The sequence below is a fragment of the Glandiceps talaboti genome, chromosome 18 (genome assembly GCF_964340395.1).
Source record: "Glandiceps talaboti chromosome 18, keGlaTala1.1, whole genome shotgun sequence".
Taxonomy (NCBI): Eukaryota; Metazoa; Hemichordata; class Enteropneusta; family Spengelidae; genus Glandiceps; species Glandiceps talaboti.
The window spans coordinates 10,421,898-10,445,435 of record NC_135566.1 but is presented as its reverse complement, the minus strand read 5'-3'; the positions used below and the strand labels follow the sequence as shown (position 1 = coordinate 10,445,435).

The 23,538-nt window shown below is 37.0% G+C and overlaps 2 protein-coding genes across 2 annotated transcripts; one reads left to right on the top strand and one right to left on the bottom strand.

The window, feature by feature from the left end:
* Window positions 1-829: 829 nt before the first annotated feature.
* On the bottom strand, window positions 830-8,574 carry LOC144449042 (TNF receptor-associated factor 4-like). The gene is made up of 8 exons (XM_078139446.1): window positions 8,183-8,574; window positions 5,931-5,979; window positions 4,986-5,090; window positions 4,386-4,625; window positions 3,919-3,996; window positions 3,434-3,562; window positions 2,726-2,930; window positions 830-2,282 (listed from the first exon to the last, which is right to left on the bottom strand). The coding sequence occupies exons 1-8, from the start codon at window positions 8,482-8,484 to the stop codon at window positions 1,954-1,956; spliced, it is 1,437 nt and encodes a 478-aa protein (XP_077995572.1). The 5' UTR covers window positions 8,485-8,574; the 3' UTR covers window positions 830-1,953.
* Window positions 8,575-14,849: 6,275 nt separating this feature from the next.
* On the top strand, window positions 14,850-18,599 carry LOC144449157 (refilin-A-like). Its single transcript, XM_078139631.1, has 2 exons — window positions 14,850-15,034; window positions 15,962-18,599. The coding sequence occupies exon 2, from the start codon at window positions 15,995-15,997 to the stop codon at window positions 16,442-16,444; it is 450 nt and encodes a 149-aa protein (XP_077995757.1). The 5' UTR covers window positions 14,850-15,034; window positions 15,962-15,994; the 3' UTR covers window positions 16,445-18,599.
* The last annotated feature ends 4,939 nt before the right edge of the window (window positions 18,600-23,538 follow it).

The window sequence follows — 23,538 nt, the reverse complement described above, 5'->3', positions numbered from 1 at the left end:
CTTTCTGTCTATCTTTCTCTGTCTCTGTCTGTTTCTGTGTGCGTCTGTCTGCCTGCCTATCTGTTTGTCTGTGTCTGTCAGTCTATGTATGTATGTCTGTCTCTGTCTGTGTATCTATCTATCTGTATCTGTGTCTGTGTATCTGTCTGTGTCTGTCTGTCTATCTGCCTGCCTGTCTGTGTATCTCTGTTATCTGTCTGTCTGTCTGTCTGTCTGTCTGTATGTATTTGTGTTTGTGTGTATGTCTGTCTGTTAACTTTTGTTTGCTTTGTAGAGATACAATCTTTGATTTGATTTGATTTTACTTGACAAAATGTGGATAGATTTTAATATTTTGATCAGTACTAGATGTATCATTTTCACAGTGCCTGTATTCTTGCCAGCAGTACAGATGCATTTCTTCGTAAACATGGCAGCTAAAATGTGTTTTCTAATGAACCAGAAAAATACATTTAACATGCCAGAGTTGTGTAATCGTAAAGAGATTCTGTTTTGAAGAGGGAAGTAGGACTGTCATAACTGATAGTCATGTATGTTTAAGTGCTGTGCTGTGTTGCAGCAAAGTTATGTTACTGCATGTTGGGACATTTTACATGTAAGATGTGTTTAGAGAATTTAAGAGTGTGTAATATATTTGGATTTCAAACATTTTGTTATTGAACATTATAAGAACACTTGCCTTGAAACCATTCTGTCATGTTTTACAATTTTCCTGACACAAAATCAAGTTTCTATGGAAACCAGGCTACAATGACACATACTGTTACTGTACTTTATTTATTTATTTACAATCACTTGACTGAAATATACAATGTAATGTAAATCTCCAGTGTTGTTGATCAACAAATAAAGTTATTGTTGGCAATGTCAAAGTCTTAATAAATGTACATTCCAAAATATTTACAACATTGAAAACATTACCATGGTTACAATAGTCACACCAATTCTATTGGTCTAAATAATTTAATTCATCTATTTAACTGTGTGGTTGTGTATGAACATATTAAAATCACTCACTCTCTATGTTGATTTTTACTGCCCCGCTTACTTTGTTGGTACCTCGCAACCCCTCTGAATACAGTGGTGCCTTTCAACCCATCTTTCTACATTGGTGTCTCTCAGACCATGGATCTCCCCTAATACTAGTAATAGTACTCCCCATGCTCAGACCCTCTCACTATGGAAGTATCACCCATGTGATACTTCCATGCTCTCACTAAGTCAGTGTCCTGAAGCCTACTCACTATACTGGTACCGCCACAGACAAGGAAGAAACAGATTAGCAATGGACCCTCTCTCATTGTCTGAACAGTAGTCTAAAGTAACTCATTGTCATGTAAATCTGCCCGTTCGGACAATGGGAGAGGGTCCATTACTGATCTGTTTCTTACTTTATCTGTGGTACCTCTCAATTCCTTACACCTCAGACCACTATAGAGTGGTCTAAGATGGTCAGAGCTGTATTATTACCTCCTATTATTATTGTAGTATATCAACACCACTCAACAACACTCGCCTATGTTAGTAACTTCTCTTTGGTATAATCATAGCCCCTACTTTCGTGTAGCATCTATGGTACAATCTATTTAGTGCATGACAGAACTCGTGTGTGCCAGTTCAATAATAGTTGGTCAAAAGTGAAATACAGAGGGGTGGTTCTTTAAAAATCAGTGTGAAGATGAAAACTTAGACCACTAATATGCTATAGCAGGAAATAGACCAATACAAAACTGAGCAAGTCTTTAATTCAATGGCACATTGTACTTGGTAAATAATTGACATATATTAATGTCACTGATTAAAATCTATGTAAATAACTTCAAAATGACTGCAGTTTAAAATATGAAATATGTACAGAACACAGGAGTAACCAACAAACGTGCAAACACACGGATAATATACACATTAATTAATGAAATAAATCAAATCACATCGTCTGATATTCCAAATAATCTACAGTAAGATCATCTGATCATGGTCGACATGAACTTTGATAAACATTGTATCATCTCGAATGTAATCAAGCGTTTTGACTGATGCCAAGGGAACGAATCGCTGGGTTCCAAAACTGGCATTCCGTTCACCACTTGGTCTTCCTAAGAACGGTTTATTTTCCTTACAGATGTTAGGTTTGACTTGGTAGGACAGGTTACGACGAGCATTGGGGTCTTGACATTGATCAATCAAGGTGAAAACGATACGATGACTGAATGGCCATGGTAATAAGGCGTCATACTCTCCCCGGCAGATACAGACAAAGACAGACATGAAGTGATTCTTTGCTGAAAATAAATAATTGAAGTATCATTTTAGTATATCAATGAAATCAAGCAATATCATGTATTTTTTACACGTCTCTTCTCATTTGTCGGGTAACGTTTCAGATTATATGACATTTGGAGAGGGCTGCCAAAATATCACCGTTGGAAAATCTAACTCCACTTTCTCCCCATAGTATCTTTGGTCAAACAGGCCCTTCTACAGACAGAAAATTAATTATGATATTCCATCGTACTCGTGTATTATAATGTCTTATAGACTTATGCAATGTAATAAAGCCAGTTAAGATCACTCGAGTAAACAGTTGCATATGACAAAATTTGTAATTTGAGCATGTCCTCAGCTCACGCAAAGAAAAGTGGTAACCCTCCTCATTTAGGACTTCACCCAACCCACTTCATAATAGATAGAAACAAGAGAACTAACTGTTGTTCATCATATTTACCTTTCCCATCACCATTGAGACAAAGAGAAACGGCCAGTCTGTAACCATGGCGACTCGTTGAGAATGAAGGGCTAAATATTGTTGGCTTCTTTCCTGTTTTAGCTTCCTGCATTCTTTCAGCGTAACGGTCAATTTTCCATACCAGCTGAGAACCGTACAGTTTCTCCAAATCCTGAACTTTGTGTCGACACTCCACTAAGTCTAGCTGAAAGACAGAAATAATATACATACATAGATATGAATTACTCGAATGAGTACGAATAAAGAAAATGTTAAATAAGATATGAATTGAAAATATTGTTTTAGTCTGTACAGAGAAAAGGCCGAATGAACAAAAAATATTTCATTACAATGCTAATATATATATATATATATATGTATGTATGTATGTGTGTGTGTGTGTGTGTCTGTGTCTGTGTCTGTGTGTGTCTGTGTGTGTGTGTGTGTTATATAACACGCATACGCTTATCTCTAAAACAGTCACACACACACACACACACACACACACACATACACACACACAATACACATGCACAGTATACAGTGTAGATCCTCGTGAAGTAGATGTTATTAATCTACCCATTAATCATATAGACCACTTAATCAATTATATCGTAACGCATGTCAATTTCACAATTAACCTTTTAAGTTGACAGTAACGGTCTATGTAAATTTCATTTTAAACTTCATGATAAAATACCACTATACCTTTTGTTCTGCAAGTGTCTCTTTGTGCTCGTCCAAAATGTCCACATGTTTAACAATAGTTTCGCCAACAAGTGTCAAATGTTGGGTTGGCTCATCCTTCAAGTGTTTCGTCATCTTCTGCCGTTCACCCTGTAATTGTGAAAATGAAATTCTCAATTATTTTTTGTTTTTTTTAGGCACATTGAGAACATTATGCAGATTAATAGTCAGGGTTCTAAATTGTAATTAGTGTGTATTATATATTCTAGACATTAAAGGAGAAATCCAGAATAAAATATGTAAAATAATGTTAATTTTCACGAGTACTAGTATAATACACTGTTGATTTCCAGGTTGATGGTGACAATGATGAGAATGGCATTACTATTCTTATGAAATATACAGTTTACCAAAATGACAAGGTCCAGCAGTGTGAATGGGTTTACTAGTAACTATTAACATGACATTAAAAATCTTAGAGTGAGTAAGTGAGAACTATTTCTTACCTTATAGTCACAACCACACACGGCAAATGGACATGGTATCTTTGCTTTAGGACAGACGGTGTCACAATGATTCTTGACCTGAAAGAAAATGACAGGTGCTAAAACATTAACTATCGTATCAAACAAGTTTTGTTAAACAACACAAGTTTTGTTAATATCACTGAAAATTATGCAATTCATTACACGGTTTTTTTTTAGTTTTGTGTTTATATGATCACATCAGTCGTATTACGTTTTCCAGACAGTGGGTATCCACAGGGGATTTAGCAATAACTCCAACACATCTCACAAAAGACGAATGAAAACCCGTACATTATACCAAGTTTAGTTTAACAAAAACATATTCCAGAGAAATATCATTGACTTTAGCAAGTCCAGACATGGAAAGAACAAGGATATACAAGGTCAGCCGCAAGTGTGGCAATCACAGTGTAGTCCCGCTATCAGAGGAATTTATGTCTGCCTACCTCACCACGTGGTATCTCTGTTTCCTTGCATCCATTTGGGCATGGAACTGGGAATTGTTTGCAAGCATTCATGTGAGCAATTTCATCTTTGTAGAAGACGTTCTTCTCACAAAAATCACACTGGACAGTCCTCTTGTGACAGTCTTCTGTAATGTGACCCTCCAGGAAACGTTTTTCGAAGTGTGCGCCACATATATTGGGACAATCAACCATAATGTAGCCACATTCATCCATGTGGGTCTATATATTGAAATGGGGGAAGTATGAAAAATGAAATGAATGTATAAATTAAGGGAGATGACGTCATTATTATATATTTGAACTACAATAAGAGTGTGCATACGTTGAACTGTTTAACTTCACTAACGTTGCATCATCCATAAATTCGGTTTTGGAGCTTCATGTAACCTTTTTACCGACTGATATCTTCTTCAGGTCTAAACATCCAAAACCATGTTGATAGCTTAATTTTGTCAATTCTGAACCATTCCACAGTTCACAAATACAAAACAGTATACTATATTGTATAATTACCATATTCAAATTCTATATACACCTAAATATATTAATATACAGTAGTACTTATGCAATGATTCCTACCTTTACTTCTTGTAAGATTCCTGCCCAATCACATCCTTTAGTATAGTTGCAACACTTGACTGGTAGGTTACTGATCTCTTTACCGAACGGTGTATCCACATAGACCTAAGGATCAAATTTTCAAACAATTAACCACAGCAGATAGACTTGCTCAAGTCTCCGAGCTTTTATCATTCTTTTATTGAATATAATGTACTGTACTTTTAATACAGGTGTGTTCTTTTGTGTGAAATATTGACCTGTGTGAGTGATTGCGAAACAGTGGGATGAATGCGTATAGACCTATTGGGAGACGACTAGTAACTGGGACAAATTGAAAAGAAAGTTGAGGACAATCCCATTTACAAAACGAAAACATCGTCGCAAACCACAGTCTCTTTTACGGCACCGTCCAAAACGCACCGTCAATAGGGTACTTCGCAGTGTCGAGGAAGAAATAACAGCTCTGGGTTGCGAGAATGAACAAAAATGAATATTAACAAACTGAAAACATTTGAGACTTAAAAAAAAATCTCCCAAGAGACTGGCCTACGTAATCATTAAACATGCGTTTCAAGTAAGATACCCTTTTCCAATATTTTTACAGCAACAATGTCTAGGCATGCCTAAAAGTGTGTATTACGGCAGGGGACTAAAAGCCGTGAACCATGGCCACATTCATTGCAAGGAGTTAGCAATTAGGTTTTTAGACAAAAGCAAATACTGTGAACGTGGATAAATGATCGTAAATTCAACCAGCGGTACGACAGTGGTGATTGTAAATGCAAAACTTAATTAATTGCTTCTCTGGTATATTCGGCATGGTTGTTATTAATTTCAAATAAAGTCTGTTAGACTACTGCAATATATATTGACGCCATTTTATTGCAGCGCTTCCTCATTGTATATAATAGAACATGGTTTACAAATTAAAAATCCAGAATAATCATTGAGTGATATACTCACCCTATCTCGAGACACTGGTGTTTGGTCGATGGGGCACCTTGGAGATACCCTGTAAAGAAACAAGGTTTCAATTCGAAGTTGATCTGGCTGTGATATAAATATCGTGTCGTCATCATAATGATCAATTTACGGCATTGTATTGTCAAGAATAGTACTTCAAATGGGCTGTTCATCACTAATAGACAAATTTTTGTTGTTTTTGAAGGTCAAGGAAGATATATATATATATATTCAGTAGAATGGTCATGGTCAATACGACGATGGTAAATGGACGTCGTGGTCAGTATTGTTCGGAAAAGTTGATATTTAAGGCTTTAACCCTGCTAACTTAAGCATTTTCCACACTTTTAACGGATATATGCTACATTCATGTGTATGATGGGTATATGAGATACATTGCTCTACTTGTGCTTGTTTTGACCTTGTAGTACATTGGCTATACATACTACAAGAGCCTTTGTTATTTCAACGATTCCATTGGTGATCATGTTCACTCACGTCAACCATAGACAGAAAGGTACCATTTCAATTAAGCTAATGGGCCGATTTCCATTTGATGAAGTATCGCTTGGATGATCACAATTAGAATTTTCATTATATTCGCACAGAGTACCGATCGGCTGATTAGAAATATACAATAAACATAACAATATTTTCAACATGTTCCAGCAATTCATTCAAATTTTACGAACCTACACCGAATTATTCATGGTGCATCGAACGATAATCGCGTCATGTATCAAGAGTGTATTTGAGTTTAGAGACGGGTAAACAATATATTGCTATGTTCATATTATAAAATGTCCATAATTTGGGATTATTTCTACAAAAATTAACAATTTACATTATGGGATGATATCTGGAATGTTCGAGAGAAAAGTTCACAATTAATATATTAAATATAATAAATGTGGAGGAAAGGTCACATTTCGTAACGAACTTGTATTTACAGTTAGTGACGTCATTCAGACAATATGAGAGAATGTATATAGAAAGTTCCTTCTAGAATTCTGATCAAGACTTCGATAACAAAACACATGGTGTTGGGTGTCCTCGCTATATGCGTTTGAGTGAGTGTCTCTGCTGTTCTGTACTGTAAGTAACCCCATAAGCCCGCAAAGATCCCGTACCTCGATAGACAATGTGGATTGTGGAGAAAAAAGAATAAAGGTACACTGATAGACAACATCAGAACGTGACACTCTGTGTAAAAGCCGCTATGACAGGAATATAGTGAAAACGTGGTAAGATGTAGATGTCCTCAGTCCAAAGAATTGAAGTCGATAAAAATAACGTCTCGGTATTCCTTTTATCAGAGCTAAAGTATTGTAAGTTACTTCCACACCTACATTAGCTATTAATAGTGTGGGGACATATGGCTCTAAGAAAAAATTATTCTCGCAACATAAATTTGTCACTATCTCACCTTGGCCGAGGACATTGTATTTAGTCACATTTTGCTGAGTTTAATAACGTATGGAAAAGATATATGTACACGCACGTTCACGTATGTGGTCATAACAATATCTTTAAATTTTCTATTTTTGGATAGTGGTTTGAGGGAAGACACAGTGTCCTCTTTTAAGAAAAAAAAGGTAAGAAAACCAAAAAGTTGAAAAATGGCCATTTAAGATTAATAATATTCAGTATCTCCCGTTGCCTAGGAGATAGTCGGGTGTTGTGTCAACCTGTAGCACTCGATATTTATGACGATATAGGAGACAGTTAACATGATATATTCTGGATCATTCTAGCGGGTTGGTTTCGGAGTTCTTCTAAAGACTGTCTCTGATCAGACCGGTTTATATTATAGTCTTTTTTAGCGACCAAAGGATAGGTCTAATAATGGAAGATACTCAGGAGCGAAATTTGTCTTTATCTTTGTCAGGAGTAGAGTGTAAACTATACAACTCGTAGCGATAATTATCAGATCGTAAAGTAGTAGTGTTGATGCTATAGTAGTAGTCATGGGGTTACAGTAATATGTTAAACTTCTAGTTAACGTTGAATCCATCACGTATAATGAAGCTATATATTTTCACCCTTACAAAATGTTCACGACAGTCTGTATACCTTTAGTTGTATAGTATAGTACGCAGCTTTATTTAACAACAATTCTGCTAGGTATTAGGTCTTGCTTGGGCTGAGAATGGCTGGATGGCCACTGTTGGCAGAAATGATTGACAATTCATATGGTGATTATCAGTTCTTGGGGTTTGAATTCTACTATAGATTCAACTCCAGTGACTTACCTCAAAAGATCGGGTAAACATGAAGAGCACACACGGTGACCACAGTCTTCAAACTGTACCGGGTATCTCAGAACTTGACAACAGGCAGCACATTCGTACTTTTTGTCTACGCTACCTTCGAAGCAGATTTCAAAATCGCCCATTTTGTTCATACTCCCCGAAGAGCCACTTCCCGATGATCCCGTGGATATACGGGAGGTTGCAGACCCTCGGCGGGACGTATGTGCGCTACCCCCGCCAGATGATGACAACTCCGGCAAAGCATCGTCTTCTTCCTCCTCGATTATGTCAGGTTCAGGCATTTTTACCGCTCTAACGACAACTTTAAAGAACAACACGTATGTAGATGTATGTAAGAGTACCGTCCGATGATGTCTGCCGACGTGAGGCACTCTCCGTCAATGTATTGATTGCGAGGTGGAGCTAAGACTCATCACTTGAATTGGATATGTAAATATTCCCATTGTTGTCTTGGAGACTGGATCGCAATATTTCAGATAACAAAGGACCGCCAAGAGTTGGTTTTGTTTTCTCTTCTGAATTTTTAATAAGTTTTGCATAGAATCGATACTTCCAAAGTAATTTATCGACCACTACATTTAGTGAGTTAGCAAAAATGGTCTCCAAACAACTTGCGTATATTTTTTGCGTTGACAGACCTGTTAGTTTAAAAGCACCACAGGTGTGTATATCCCAAGCATACCTTTAGCATCTGATTAGTACCATTAATCGCCACGTAAAATGTCTTTAGACTGTTGCCAACATACATATTTGGTCATAACAGACACAGTCTGCATCTCGGACAAATTAAATTCTAAAACCTGGGCCCCATCCTAAACCATGACCCCCGTCCCATACCACATGCATATGACCAACTTCCAGACACGGCTTCCTACACCACGGACACATCATATATGCCTTGGCCTTATTTCACAGCACGAGCCCATCCTCGCCTCCGGGACCATACCACATAGCCTAGATCGAATCTAGTCCGCGTGTGGAGATTTCCTCTCGCTTTTCTCCTACCACCTATAAAATGTACCACGAGGCCCGTTATATACCACAGACCCATCCAATATTATATATTTGACGGTGGTGTATATAAAAAAAACCAAGTGATTGTACATGACGAAAATGACAAGATGAACGAGAGCAAGTTATGTTTCGTCAAAATATATACACCCACCTTCATTATTACTATTACGTTTACTTAGATCTCAAAATGTATATCTGTAAATTCACGCGTGAAAAATTGTTATTTCTTGAGACCACTTCATTTGCACGATGTGTGTTTATATATGTTTCATATATCATCCACCTTGCTTTCTATGCATGTTCTTAACTCGCATCCAACAAAAAATACTAATCACAATATTGTAACTATAAATACTATAAAACCCGCTGAAATAAGCTTTGATGAAACCATAAAAAGAAGCATCTGTCCCAAAATGTCATCGTCATAAAACACAGCCTCTTTTACGGCACCGTCCAAGACTCACATCCATTATTTCGCAGTGTCGCGGAAGAAATAACAGCTCTGGTTAGCTAGAATGCAAAATGTAGGCAAATTGATATCTAAATTACAATATTTCTTGACTTAAGATAAACAAATCTTGTGACGATGTAAAATTCGTTATCATGTGATATGTTTGTATCTATGGCAACATTCCCTGATATCAACATCTTTTAATTTACAATTCATTTTTTGTCAGGTCTTCATCTAATTTGTTTCCACTCCATTGCATTTATTGCCTTTGGAACCATATATTATGTATGTAGTTTGCAATGATAGTTTACTTTCTAGCCTTGCAATTCCTGCAACTGAAAATGGCTTTTCGAAACCTTGTTTTTCTTCTGGCATCGCTAAACAGGAACTCCGATGATGATTAGACAAATTCTGACACCCGTGTCCCTTGTTAACCCAATATAAGTTAAATTCAAAGTGTCAGCATGTACAACCAATAACACCAAAATAAAGCAGATTTTTGTAAGTACCATAACCATTTATAGTATCCATATCAAGTGTAAAAGCATAGTTTCAATTACCGACTGACCACATTAGAAAGACCATATGCTAGGCTTGTAAATAAACCAAATATGAAACAGTATACTTTCATACTTGATATGAATGGTATAAAAACGAGTTAAGCACATATAGAGAAAGTGCTTTACTTCAGTGTTACTCGTTGTATACTTCTTCGTCCTGCTTGCAGACGGTGTCCCTCAATTGTCAGAATCGAGTCCCGAATTACTCCGTCTGCAAGCAGAACTCAACAAGTCTTAAATTAGACAAGAAACCGACTATATAAAACATAGCTCTTTACTCTAAATATTCCTCACTTTGTCAGATTGTCCCGTGGTTTTCTTGTATATTGTACGCATCATGTTCTGAACAAAATTCTTTTGGTAATCCTGTCGTCGTCTATGTATACATTCCTAAAACCACTTCTCTGTGTTGGTCAGACTATTGATACCACAATCGAATTATATCATGGTAATTATGTTTACCTAAAATAATCACCATTACGAGTTATATTAGTCGACCAAGTAAATTAGTTTCTGGAAAAATCCATAAAACATCATCGTCGTAAACCCGCTGGTTGTCATTGCGGCAACGGTTTGCAGAAGGGGCATAGGGGCGTGTAGTATTTCGTAGATTGTTGTTTTCCTTGTCCACCGGCTAAAGATAACAACGTTTTTGACTATAATTTCCTACCTTTGAGGAAATAACACTATTTCTACGTTTACTAGATTGATACATTTGTAGCAGCAGGATTCGTATGATATTTTCCTTAAGAAAACGGCAAGCCAACCAATAATACGTGCCCCTGTGAGAAGGGGGGAAATTTCATACGCCAGTTAGTGCAATTTTAACGAACAACATATCATACATGAATATATTCACACTGTTGATACGTGTAGTTAGGCTAGTCTTTTGTGCGGTGTGTATTTTTTGGCAACTTCCTGCAAATACACATTCACAAGTATCCACACAGCTGTAGCATTTTGTTCAATATAATCTCAACACACCATCCCCGGGACCACATACCGATATATTCTATAAATGTGTAACAGATATGTCGACATTTATTTGGTGAAACGTTGATAAGTAACGGGAACGTGTACTAAACATGGGGAAGTTCAAGCAGAGTGTAAAGATGCGATGTAGCGATAAGCTAGTGTGACCGAATACCAGTATCGCTATGAATATAGAACGCTTCCCTCTTTCCACAACTGACGCGTTTTGAGGAAATGATACGCCGAGTTTGTTCTATCAACCTCTCCACCAGTTTCCTGTTTGATAAAAACTCAGGTACTAGTAACATATATCAGGTGAAAGCCAATACAATTTCAGTCTGAACGCTTGAAACCACTGGGTAACAACATCGAGAAGACATTGTCTATTTGTTCACTGTTGAAAACACAATGGTATTTATCCCTCTACAACGGAGAATTCACGTCATACGATGCGTAAGTTCTGTGATCTTCTATTAATATTCAATAAGATATCTAACTTGGCAGACATAAAAAACTAGTTTGACTTCGGGTAAGCTGAGGTGACCAATGTGTTGGGGGTAATTTACCCTACACTTTGTACATTATGTAGTATTCTAATGCATACTCAATTATCACTCTCTGTTGGTATGATTCGATCCTTGTTCACAATATATGAGCAAGTTGATGACTATGTTATATATGAAGCATTTTACTAAAAAGTCGCGGAAATCCCAATGTTATTATGCCATCAACTGTTACATGTACTGACAACGCCAGAAGACTAAATTCCTTCGAAGGCTTGTAACATTATCATAGAATAGTTCAGTCGATGATTTATATGCAACAAGTAAGCTTAATCGTGTGATCTTTCGTAAACCACCCGATATAGATTCGTCGCCTGCCTGTGTAAGTACATTAATGCGAATTTGCAAGATAGTCGGGTAGGGGGGATGCTTGAGTCATATAAGGAGGGGGTGTTGGGTCATAAAACATTAAGTCTTTGTAGAAAACGTCGTCGTCACCTTTATTTTAGGCGGGGTGTGTCTGAAAAACTTGACCCTGACTGGATGATAAGCGAGTAGGGTTAGATGTAGCTGGGTTTTTTTTACTGTATGACATTGTACTAGGCACTGTATTGATAAGTCCACAAAGATAACCAACAACAGCGTAGATTGTTCACGATAAAGTAAGATCACTGACTTGCAATAGGCAACAAATATGAGCCAATGACACGCAGCCATAGCATCGTCACCTGACCGTCATACTTTTGTCGTCTTCTGTTATTAACAGTGTCATATGTATAGACTGGGACCTTGACATGCAAACAACGATAGAAATCAGTGGGTTTAGTTACCGCTAAAATGATCACCGTTACTCACAGTAAACACAGAGTTGACAGTATTGAAAGAAAGAAAAAAAATCGTATTTGTACACGGGGTTACTTCGTTGACATATTGCAAAGGATACATCGTTATGGATACGCTTACTAGAAAATCATCAAAAGTAATAGCTGTGATAAACTAAATTTCTGATTTGCGTTGAAGTTGCCATATAATTACAGAGAGATTTGTAAGCAATAAGATAACTTGACGTGGAAAAAAAACCATGATGTGAAACAAAATAGTTTAAGTCTGCGTTTGTAACTAACCATAAGTTTACGTGACAAAATGTTACAAATTTATTTGAAAATTCACTTCCGGATCCTTTACACAAAATTTTTTCGCACATCCTTTATTTTCGTGCGATTCATGTCATTGATTTACAAACACGGACTTGGGGGTAGGGGTGGGGGGTACAACATAATTTGTATATTATATATAGAAATCTGCATAGTTTTTGAGGCTAGGAAAAGCCTTGGGTAAAGTTCGGAGGGCATGACATTTTTTGAGATCTCTAAGGGAGGGGGGGCGGTTACGAAAAATATATTGTCCAATATTTTCTCTTCAGCCCCCTCCCCTGGCCATAAATGCTACTCGTTCCCTTACTATAGCGGTGATGGTCTGGGTGGACAAATACGCAGACAGTCGTTTGAGGGCAGTATACAACAAAATGTTACCCAAATGCCTTCCGAGCCAAGCTACCACACTTGGTACAGGCAGCCAGTACCTGGCAAATTTAGTTGATGACGCAATTGATTAAAAACTTCGACTATACTGTGCACATGTACTTTGTCATATGAAGACAATGGTGGTTTACAAGGATAGGGAATGGGTATGAACATCTTTTAGCAAGTAGTGAGGGCAGGGGTCTCGAATTGTTTGTCTGCCTGTCTGCCTGTATGTATGTATGTATGTATGTATGTATGTATGTATGTATGTATGTATGTATGTATGTATGTATGTATGTATGTATGCATGTATGTATGTATGTATGTATGTATGTATGTATGTATGTATGTATGTATGTATGTATGTATGTGTGTGTGTGTATGTATGTATGTATGTATGTATGTATGGTATGTATGTATGTATGTATGTGTGTATGTATGTATATGTGTGTATGTATGTATGTATGTATGTATGTATGTATGTATGTATGTATGTATGTATGTATGTATGTATGTATCTATGTATGTATCTATGTATGCATCTATGTATGTATGTTTCTAGATCTGTCTATCCCTGTCTCTCTATGTCTCTGTATCTGTCTCTATCTCTCCCATCTCTCTCTAGATCTCATCTCTGTCTGTCTGCTTGCGTGCCTGTCTGTCTGTCTGTCTCTCTCTCTCTCTCTCTCTCTCTCTCTCTCTCTCTCTCTCTCTCTCTCTCTCTCTCTCTCTCTCTCTCTCTCTCTCTCTCTCTCTCTCTCTCTCTCTCTCTCTCTCTAACTCAAACTCAAACTCAAACTCAAACTTTCCCCACCTACCCGCCTAACTAGACCTTTGTTTGTCAAAAATATTCACGATATCAAACTATTTTTAGTGACACCTTGGTGACAAATATTAATTACACTAAATGTGTTCGGAAACGTACAAGCCAACTCCATACTGCGCATGAATCATGATATTACATATGTACGGTCTGTGGGTGTGTCCGCAGCGCAACATGATTTTGATAAGCATTCCGTAAAGGCCAAAACACTTGATATTCGAGATGCCATTTGGACAACTAGTCCTGTCTGTATATACATTTCTACTTAACACAAATTAAACAAACAGTTACAAAAGGTTCGTAAATATCCCATTCACGATATTCAAAATAGATTCAACGTAAGTATTCAATACCCGTATCTAATGTTGATATGTTGAAAAGTTTGCGGACTGACCATCTCAACAACGTAAAGTGTCTTATTCACTACATTATGCTATAAACTCCATGTGTCCTTTGATATGTTAATGTATGTGTGTACGTAGTTTTATTTGCATTGCAAGTGATACGAAACGCTTTTTTTTTTTTTTTTTTTTTTTTTTTTACAAATATTGCCATCGCATTCCAAATTCACTCACAACTTCATTATCATTCTTTGATCACATTGTCATACTTCGACCACGAAAAACAATAAACATACCATCTGTTAGATGTATATTGTTGTTCTGCCATATGGTGCTTTTGTCCCTGACATCAAGAGTGGGCGCAGGATGAGTGTGCGATATGAAACAGGCGGGTTCTCGGTCAATAGGCGGTCACATGACTCATCACGTGATCACCGAATTGCATATTAACACCTTCGACGGACGTGTGGTCTTTAGTGGTGTCCCCAATTTACCTCAGTGCACTGTACAGTACAGTACAACAAACCTTGAATGCTGTTAATACGTTAAGACGTCGCTCAGTAGTATACTATATGCACTATTGTCTCTGGGATTTTGAAGGTGTGAACGAATTCTGTGTGTCGGTGTAGACGTCGAATGCCAAGGTACAGTAACAGTATGTGTATATGCATGTATACATCGACGTTGTGTGTATGTCAATTGACATGTCTTACTGTTGTGTGCAATATTACACCTGAGACACTTGCCTTGGTTGTCACGGTGTGTTACAGGTACTGTGTACATATGTCGGTCTTTTCACTTCAAAATGGAGTGTACGCCATTAATAGGGTGGCGGCGACAACCGACTGTGTGTAACAATTGAATACCCACCTTTTACTATCAGTCGAAGAAGATCAAATTGACGGCGTGTGACAGCTCACTGAACAAACCGTGTGTATGCAAATGTCTGTTTATTTCCTTACCGTTAGCCGTGAACTATGGTCATGCCTTACTACGTGCGAGTACACGTATTCACACGGTTCTTGGTTCTATCTCTCTGAAGAGACATAACTTAAATTTAGGCTCTGTTTCCGTGTAGGATTTCTCGTTTCAGTTCCCGATTTAATCGAATTTCATAAAACACGCGGGTATTAAAGCATTTATGTTATATAATACCCCGTTTAAGAAATAAACGCTTTGTGTATTCAATAAAATAGTGTATTTACAATTAATGACAAGGTCCAAACAGTTAACTAAGATAACGTGATATTGATTTGAAATGACGCTAAACTGTAGCGATGTACGTTTTGTAATTAACATCATCTTTTTTGTGTACATTGCACTTTAATTACGTTCACCGTATGTATCAATGTCCTGGTTGTTAAATGTTAGAATAACAGCGGCTACTGTTTGACGTTGCGGTCCAAAGGTCATTGCGATTTTATACAATATGTGTGCGTTGAAAAATAGAGAATAAATCCGTAGCAGGTGTTATACGTGTATTAATTCAAATTAATATCGCATGATGTCATCGATACTGGTGCGATTGATATGTTTGCTTTAATATTTCTCGTTGTTTTTTTCTTTGCTAGGTTACAACATCGTGTGAGATTCTCAGCTTAAAAATGGTTGTATGCATAAAACCAGGTCAGAAACGGGACTTTACTGTTGAACAGACAAATGGCATTGTTGTTCCATACTTCTATAGTGAAACCGTATCATTAGCCAAGTTACCATCGGTGGAAGAACGTCTTTTTGGAGAGCACTGTCATTACGAGCAACAGCAACGGTTCAAAGAAAGTGTCCGTTGTGTGCCAAAACTGGTGCCGAAATCATACAGTACGAGCGTATCGTGTGACGACGGTTATCGACACCACAAGTCAGAAATATTCATGGCGCCGTCCATGAAAGGTAGACGCTTCAGTTCCACCGTGTACATATTCCCCAAAATGGTCGTAAAAACACAAGTTAGTACGCTTAATTACCAAATGGAAGGACTCAGAAAATGGTACAAGTCATCAATGGAATTAGAAGCCAAGGATTATGCCACGATGAAGATACTTTACCGAGACTAGAGGAATGGTACAAGTTCTTCATTATCGGTACAATGACCTTATAATGTTTTGTTATTTGATAGCAGATGTGCAACGTAGATTACAGAAATATGATAGTGTCAAACGTTTAGGAGGGCCATGTCAAAATACACTCCTTGAACTACCGTCAGCGACCCACCCTCTTGAACCACGCCGTAAATATGTGTATTGTAGTTTTCGACTTATATCTTGTAGTAAGGACATTTTTCATTTAGTAATCTTTTCATGTACATGTGTATGTTGGTATAGTTGATAGCAGGTGTTTTGTAATGTATCCCTAGTACTTGATAGAATGCACCATTGTGAGTGTGCCAACCTTGACACAGTTAACTAGCAAGGCGTCGTGTTTCATATACATATATATATACTTTATGTTGTTTGTGTTTCCTCCAGTCTACCTCAATCATGTCAATACACAACACCTTATACGTGTTATATATGTATATACCAGCATGTTTGTGACAAGCCCATGATGTGATGACGTCATAGGTTGACCCATCCTTGCACTACAAGTGTAATAATCATGATAAAGATCCTGTCACCATCTATCTGCGTCAAATGCAAATATTGTAATTCACTTTAGCCAAACGCCACCGATTTCGCGTTTATTACACGTATTTTCCTAACCAAATCACAGTCCGTCTATTCATCCACCGTCTCTTTATAGGGACCGTGATTTATCTATGTCAGACTGTGCTGAACATTATTTCATTTTCGTTTTGATATCCTAATATATTTTTGCACTACCTCGCCACGTCACGTACATCATCTCCGTAAAAGGTGTGTTCGATACAAACATGGAATCGTTGCTATACCGTGTTACATTGTAGAAATTCAAAAGATTGAAAGCCCATACATGAAATATGTCTTTTAGTAAATAATGGGTTGCCATTTGGACACCATCGAATGGATTGTCCCAGCCGTCTATCGTTCTTTTCTCGGTGACCCCCCCTACGAGGTCACCCGATGATTGAGTGGACAGTTCTTACAAATAACACAAAGGTTACGTTACAAAGCTAAAGCGCCTTTGTTGAAATTTCAGACCACTATTTCCTTTAGTGGACTAACCTGAAAAACAGCCCCAAGCCTAATTTCATTCCATTACATCTACCACAGTACAGTACAGTTCTTTGTGATAGAGACCATATCATTGTTTTTCAGCAAGTGTTTGTATACACAGCCTAATCACTATGAGTTCGATATTTTGTTTTGTGATACGTAGGTGCACTTTGATCCACAGTCATTTTAGCGTACAAATGCACCGTCCTCTAGTTGTAATCTTTAACCTGTTATTTTGACCGCCTTCCATGATTAGGTCAAACAAAACAACTTACCCATTGTGACAGAAACATTCATGAAATTCATTTGTGGATTTCTTTTAATATAAAATGTAACTGAATAACTTTCAATACTGTTTAAGGGTCAACAAACTTCAAAATTCACACATATATATTATCATACACTCGAGTAGCGGAGTTCCAGATTGGGTCAATAGTCTAGATTTAGGCTCTCATCACCCTAACTTTACAACTACAGGATATTGCAAAGTACATAAAGAATGACTATAAACATCTGTCGTTACTTGTGTAATTTTTTTTTTTGCAAAGTGGCTCCGCCTGTTTGATTCGGTCAGTGGCGCCCATGAAAATCAGTCGTCCCCATTACAACCATTAACCTTGCTCCCTACAACCATTAACTTCAATTGCCAACCTTGACGTTTTCGAGAGCTGTAAAGCCCCAGTCTCACAGTGAAAGCCTGTTAAGTATCGGCAGTGAGGTGTACATAGCTCATATACATAATGAAGTGTGAGGTTGCTACCACACTCATCACAGTGCATTTTCTAATGATTTATACTTTGAATATGTTGACCCTTCAAGTGTTGTAAATTCTCTTGTATAGTTTAAACAAAACACATGAATGAATTCTTAAAATGAATTTAACATATTTATCTAACAAACACATGTACGAAAGATCATGATAAATGTCTTTTTTTTTAAAGATAAAAAATATTTTTGAAGATCATTGAAATTATTACCGAGAAGTTCCGTAACATTCGTACATGCCTGTAGTTGGGTAGTCTGGATGTCAATCTGGTCTCTAACTAGGTGTAATTCGTAACGATACCGTATAGGAACTAGATCAGTAGTAGTAGTAGTAGTAGTAGTAGTAGTAGTAGTAGTAGTAGTAGTAGTAGTAGTAGTAGTAGTAGTAGTAGTAGTTGGGCAAATCAGTAACTTAGCCTGGTGCAGGTTGTGTGTATTTTGTGTACCGTGACAACACTTAGCATTACAAGTAGACAGATTTTTTAAACAATGTGTATCCCCATTACTGATAAATGACAATGGTTTCACGTTGGTTAGACCCAATTATACACTTTCCTCTTTGTTTTTGACAAAATCTATTTTGCTGTTACCATTTGTTATAATATCACCTAGTTTAAACCGATATTTGTATTTTCTTAAATTCTTGTTGACAATATTGTATTTTTCCAAATGTCAAATTAATAGATTCATGGTGCTGCTATTTTCAGACGTTATTTTTCCATATAATAATAGAGATATTTTTTGTCTTTGGAATTAATTCAGATAGAATTGTCAATACCTTATGGTTTAATTAAAATCAATTATGCTGGAACCCACATAGACAAATGTTACGATGTTAATAAATAAGTACAATTTTTACGATGCCATGTGGGCAACTTGTGAATTTTAACCTATTAAGTTTTACTGACCGACACTCACTGTGAATGACCTGGCAATCGTCTTGAAGAAGTGTGTATTTCCCATCAAATTGTTAATGGTCGTTAACATTTCTAGAAATCATTAACACTTATAAGGATTTAATCGTCTCCTAACATTCACACCCACGTCACTAAATATGAGACTATGCAAAGTGATCGTTCTACTTTCAGTCTACCACAGACTTTTCCTCCTTTCTTGTCTGCGATTCTACCCACGTCACAGATCACAGACAAGTATAATTGTCTGTGCACAGATCCAGCGAGGTAGACATACATACAAACAAACAAACAAACAAACAAAACACCCACGTGCATTTGTTTCGAATTTGTCATTCGCCTTCCGGACATGAAATGTTTGGCAAATAGAACACCATATGTTAGAATCTGGGAAGGCTGATGTCAAATCCGATCTGATTTCTGTTGACAGTTGTTGATATTTTGCGTGAGATTACAGAATATAATTCAAGAAACCCTCTCGATCAACTGTAATGTCGTTTGATATACGATAATAATTTAATAGTATTGTGGTTTTCATGTTGATTCGGTTTTATTCAAAGTCTGAAGATTTTTAACGGTTTAACCATGGATCTGTGGTTTAACTCATTTGCATACACTAAATGTTGTACGATTACATTTTGCAGTAATTTGAGCAAACAGTTCAATATCATTATTTTGGTACGCCGGGACACGGAATTTTGCGTGTATAGGTGTATATATAAAATATTTCATACGTAACGAGTACGAATTACGTTGCTATTTTTATTCCCTCTTAATTCTTTGGGTGGATAAATAAAATATAATTATTAACTACGCTGACATTTTTTTCATTGTGTCGAACGTATACGAATGGAGAATACATAGTGCACCCATATTCGTAGCAACAGTATTCGTTATAATATTCGTTCATATAAATCTTCTTTATCAAAGCAAGATTACGTGTCCCTGTGGTTTGGTACCGTACAACAATCTGGAATATACTAGGCATGTGTACAGACTGGTCAAATGTAAACATAAAACTGTGTGATTAGTGTAACCTTTAGAACAGATCTTATTGTTTATTTCTGTATTTTGTAAAGTTTGAACTATTTGGCAACATAAATATTTGAATTTAAAGATAGGCAACTATTTCCTCAATGTACTGTGTTTATCTCTCTCTCTTTAACAAATGCTGCGTTTAAACGGCGTGTTGTTTGAAATGAACAACGCCGAAAATGAAATGTATTATTTACTTCCAAGTTTATACTGTATAGTTTTTACCGCTTGCCCTTTTACTCGGGGTATGCTTAGTAATATATGTTAGCAGAAACCTTCCGTTCTTGTGTAAGTGGATATTTTTTCTATTGTATATGGATGGTTGTGGTTTATACGAAGAAGAAATAAACAGCCTATTTTCGCGATTTTTCTGTGTTTGTTATTATATATTGGAATGTTTGCAGAGAAATTACCACAAAAGGTCACTGGTATAAGCCCCCCGGGGTTAAGTTTGACACATTGTGAAGGGTTTGCTTTCACGGACCACTTTCCGAGTTTGGTATCCACACCAACAGATTTAAGGTAACATGAGATTGACAAAGTAACGTTAGATTACATCTGTGTGCGTGCAGGACTTAAGATATCACAGATCAGGAGGCGAATGTACGAGTGGAAATGTGCTTGCATCGTAGACTGACAGAATACAGCCTATAGGCAAACCGTGTGATCCAATACTTTGATAGGGATACATGTTTAAAAAATCTCAGACGATAAACTGAGGATAGATTATCTCATGTTATAGACTGGGGATATAAGATACCAGGAATAAACTAAATCCACTTTGATATCACTTCAATTAATCTCCATTCCCGTAAGCCAGACATCATTTATGCTGACGCAACGAAAAATGATTTTTTGCGATGCGTTTTGGATAGTGCCGTAAAGAGGCCTGCGGTTTTAGGACGGTGTTGATCTAAGGAAATGAATGCTTAATAGATACATTTCCTTTGCTGAAATTGTATACACCAAAAACATACTTGCAATATTTTCTACTTGATGGTCACTTAATATTTCCTGGCTAAGAATATGTTATCAATCAACCCACTTTTTCTATTAATAGGTTAATTTATTGAGTATATACCACAGAAATTCAAACACAGTCATGACAGATTCGTGACAACGCCCACAAACAATGAAAGTTCTCAGCAACCGATCCACCACCCTCTCACGGTAACAATATTTCATATAGATTTGTGATAACGTGATATCCTGAAGCGATTGTTGTCTCGCGACAAATGCTACGGATGGTGTCGTTTCAAAGTCCACCCCCAGGAGTCGGCTATACGAAATACAGTTACATACATGAACCATTATTGTGCAGTTTGAAATTTGTCAGCATTCCGGTTTGCGATCAACAAGACAAACTAAAAGATCTAGTTCTTGCTGTAGCTATCACAACTGTCAGTAAAATACACAAATGTCATGGTTACACGTTACGGTACCTCGTGTTATTTTTGGAAGATTTTGCAGTCCCTCATTTAATACCCCCCCCCCCATCCTCCTCCCATTGTGATATTTTAAAGGGACGTGTGAAATGATATATAGGAACCAAATGTATTATGTTAATTAATCTGTAAAAACTCCCAAAGTCATTCTTTTTATCTATTTTTGACTCGGGGCTCCTGGTCCTTATTTAAAAAAAGGAAAACATTGGTGATCTAACATACAATGTATTTTAGAATTCTCACAGTACAGTCTTAATAACATAAATTTTCAACATATTGTCCATTTATTTACGGTCAATCATGTAACCACCATTGAGACCAGCAACCATTAGACAGGTAGACAGTGACAGACCATCGACCCGCAGCAGACCATCGCGACCCGCAGCTCATACACGCAGCACATTAATTACTCTACACTTTCCATAAACTCAGGCCTACATCCAAACATTTTCACATTTTCCGACAACACATCATAACGACATAGGTGGTGTCTTTTAGATTCTTCCTCATATCCTATGTATGTTTAGATTGTCAAGATCAAATGCAAAACACGGTCATTATACTCTACACATGCTGACAGCCTTGAATGACCTATATTTAGCACTCAGGATACTCCGATACCAAGTGAGGCAAACGAAATGTTTTACGTTTCACGACATACCTAAGGTAACAAACACTCCGTCAACACAACTTTTGTCGATCATAAAAAAAGATAAAACCAAGAGCCATCAATAAAAATAACACCTGATATTTCCTTTAGGCCTACAGTTCCAAAAGTCTGTGACTTAGTAATGTATTGATTCAGGTTAAACTGAGAATGCATAAAACTTGCTGGTACGATCAGTTTTCCGACATCGTATATTAACACCAACATGACATAAATCTTAGCTATTGATGAAATACTTATAACATGATCCTTCTTACAGGGGTCACATTGCTCCATTCAGCCTCCATTTTACAGAGTAGCTTTGTTCCCCCTCTGAAAAGGTACAGTTGTGTCTTGAATACAAAGTTAAAAGCATTCTTGTGCGCATGAGCGAACACTCGGGGACTGGTGAAGTGGGTATATATTTTAGATGTGTTGTTCGCAGAAGAGAGAGTCACATCGTGGCATAACACACTAACATCGAAGACTTCAAAACAGCTATCGCTTCCTTTTATTTCTTTTCATCTTTCTATAGAAATTATTTTAATTTATAACAAATTAAACGAATGTGTAATGAGACTGTAGGCCTATAGCCTAGTAAATATAAATGCGTCATCTCACATTGTCAGACGTCTTGGTGAACAGTCTCGACATATTCGCCCCCTCCACCTTAACCTTCACCGTCGTCGACGGATGTTATGTCTGTAATTATAAACATTAGACATGTAGACGTATAAAGTTAATATCTAGTAAATCAACGCCTACGAATGGTTTCAAAATTGTCCTCAATTTACAATGCGTACAGTTTCAAACGACCAACCAACCATGTACCAACTGACCAGCCCACAGGGGCGTGTAATATTGCATAGATTGTTGTTTTCCAGGTCTACAGACTAAATATAACAACCTTTTGAATATATATTCCTACCTGTATAGGGAAAGAGAGTACGTAGTACTATAGATATCGATACATTTGTAGCAGCAAGATTCGTATGATATTTTCCTAAGAAAACGGAAATCTAAGCAATAATACATGCCCCTGTGGACCAGCCAGTGTCTGTTGCGTCAATCTGACAATCCTAATTTCTCTATGTTAAACAGTGCAATTCTTTTAAATAATTTTATCTTTTTCCTGGTAAATATAAACCCTTATATTCTCACTGGATTTGCTCAGCTGTATGGTCACGCCTGCTTCGACCCGGCTATCGGCTG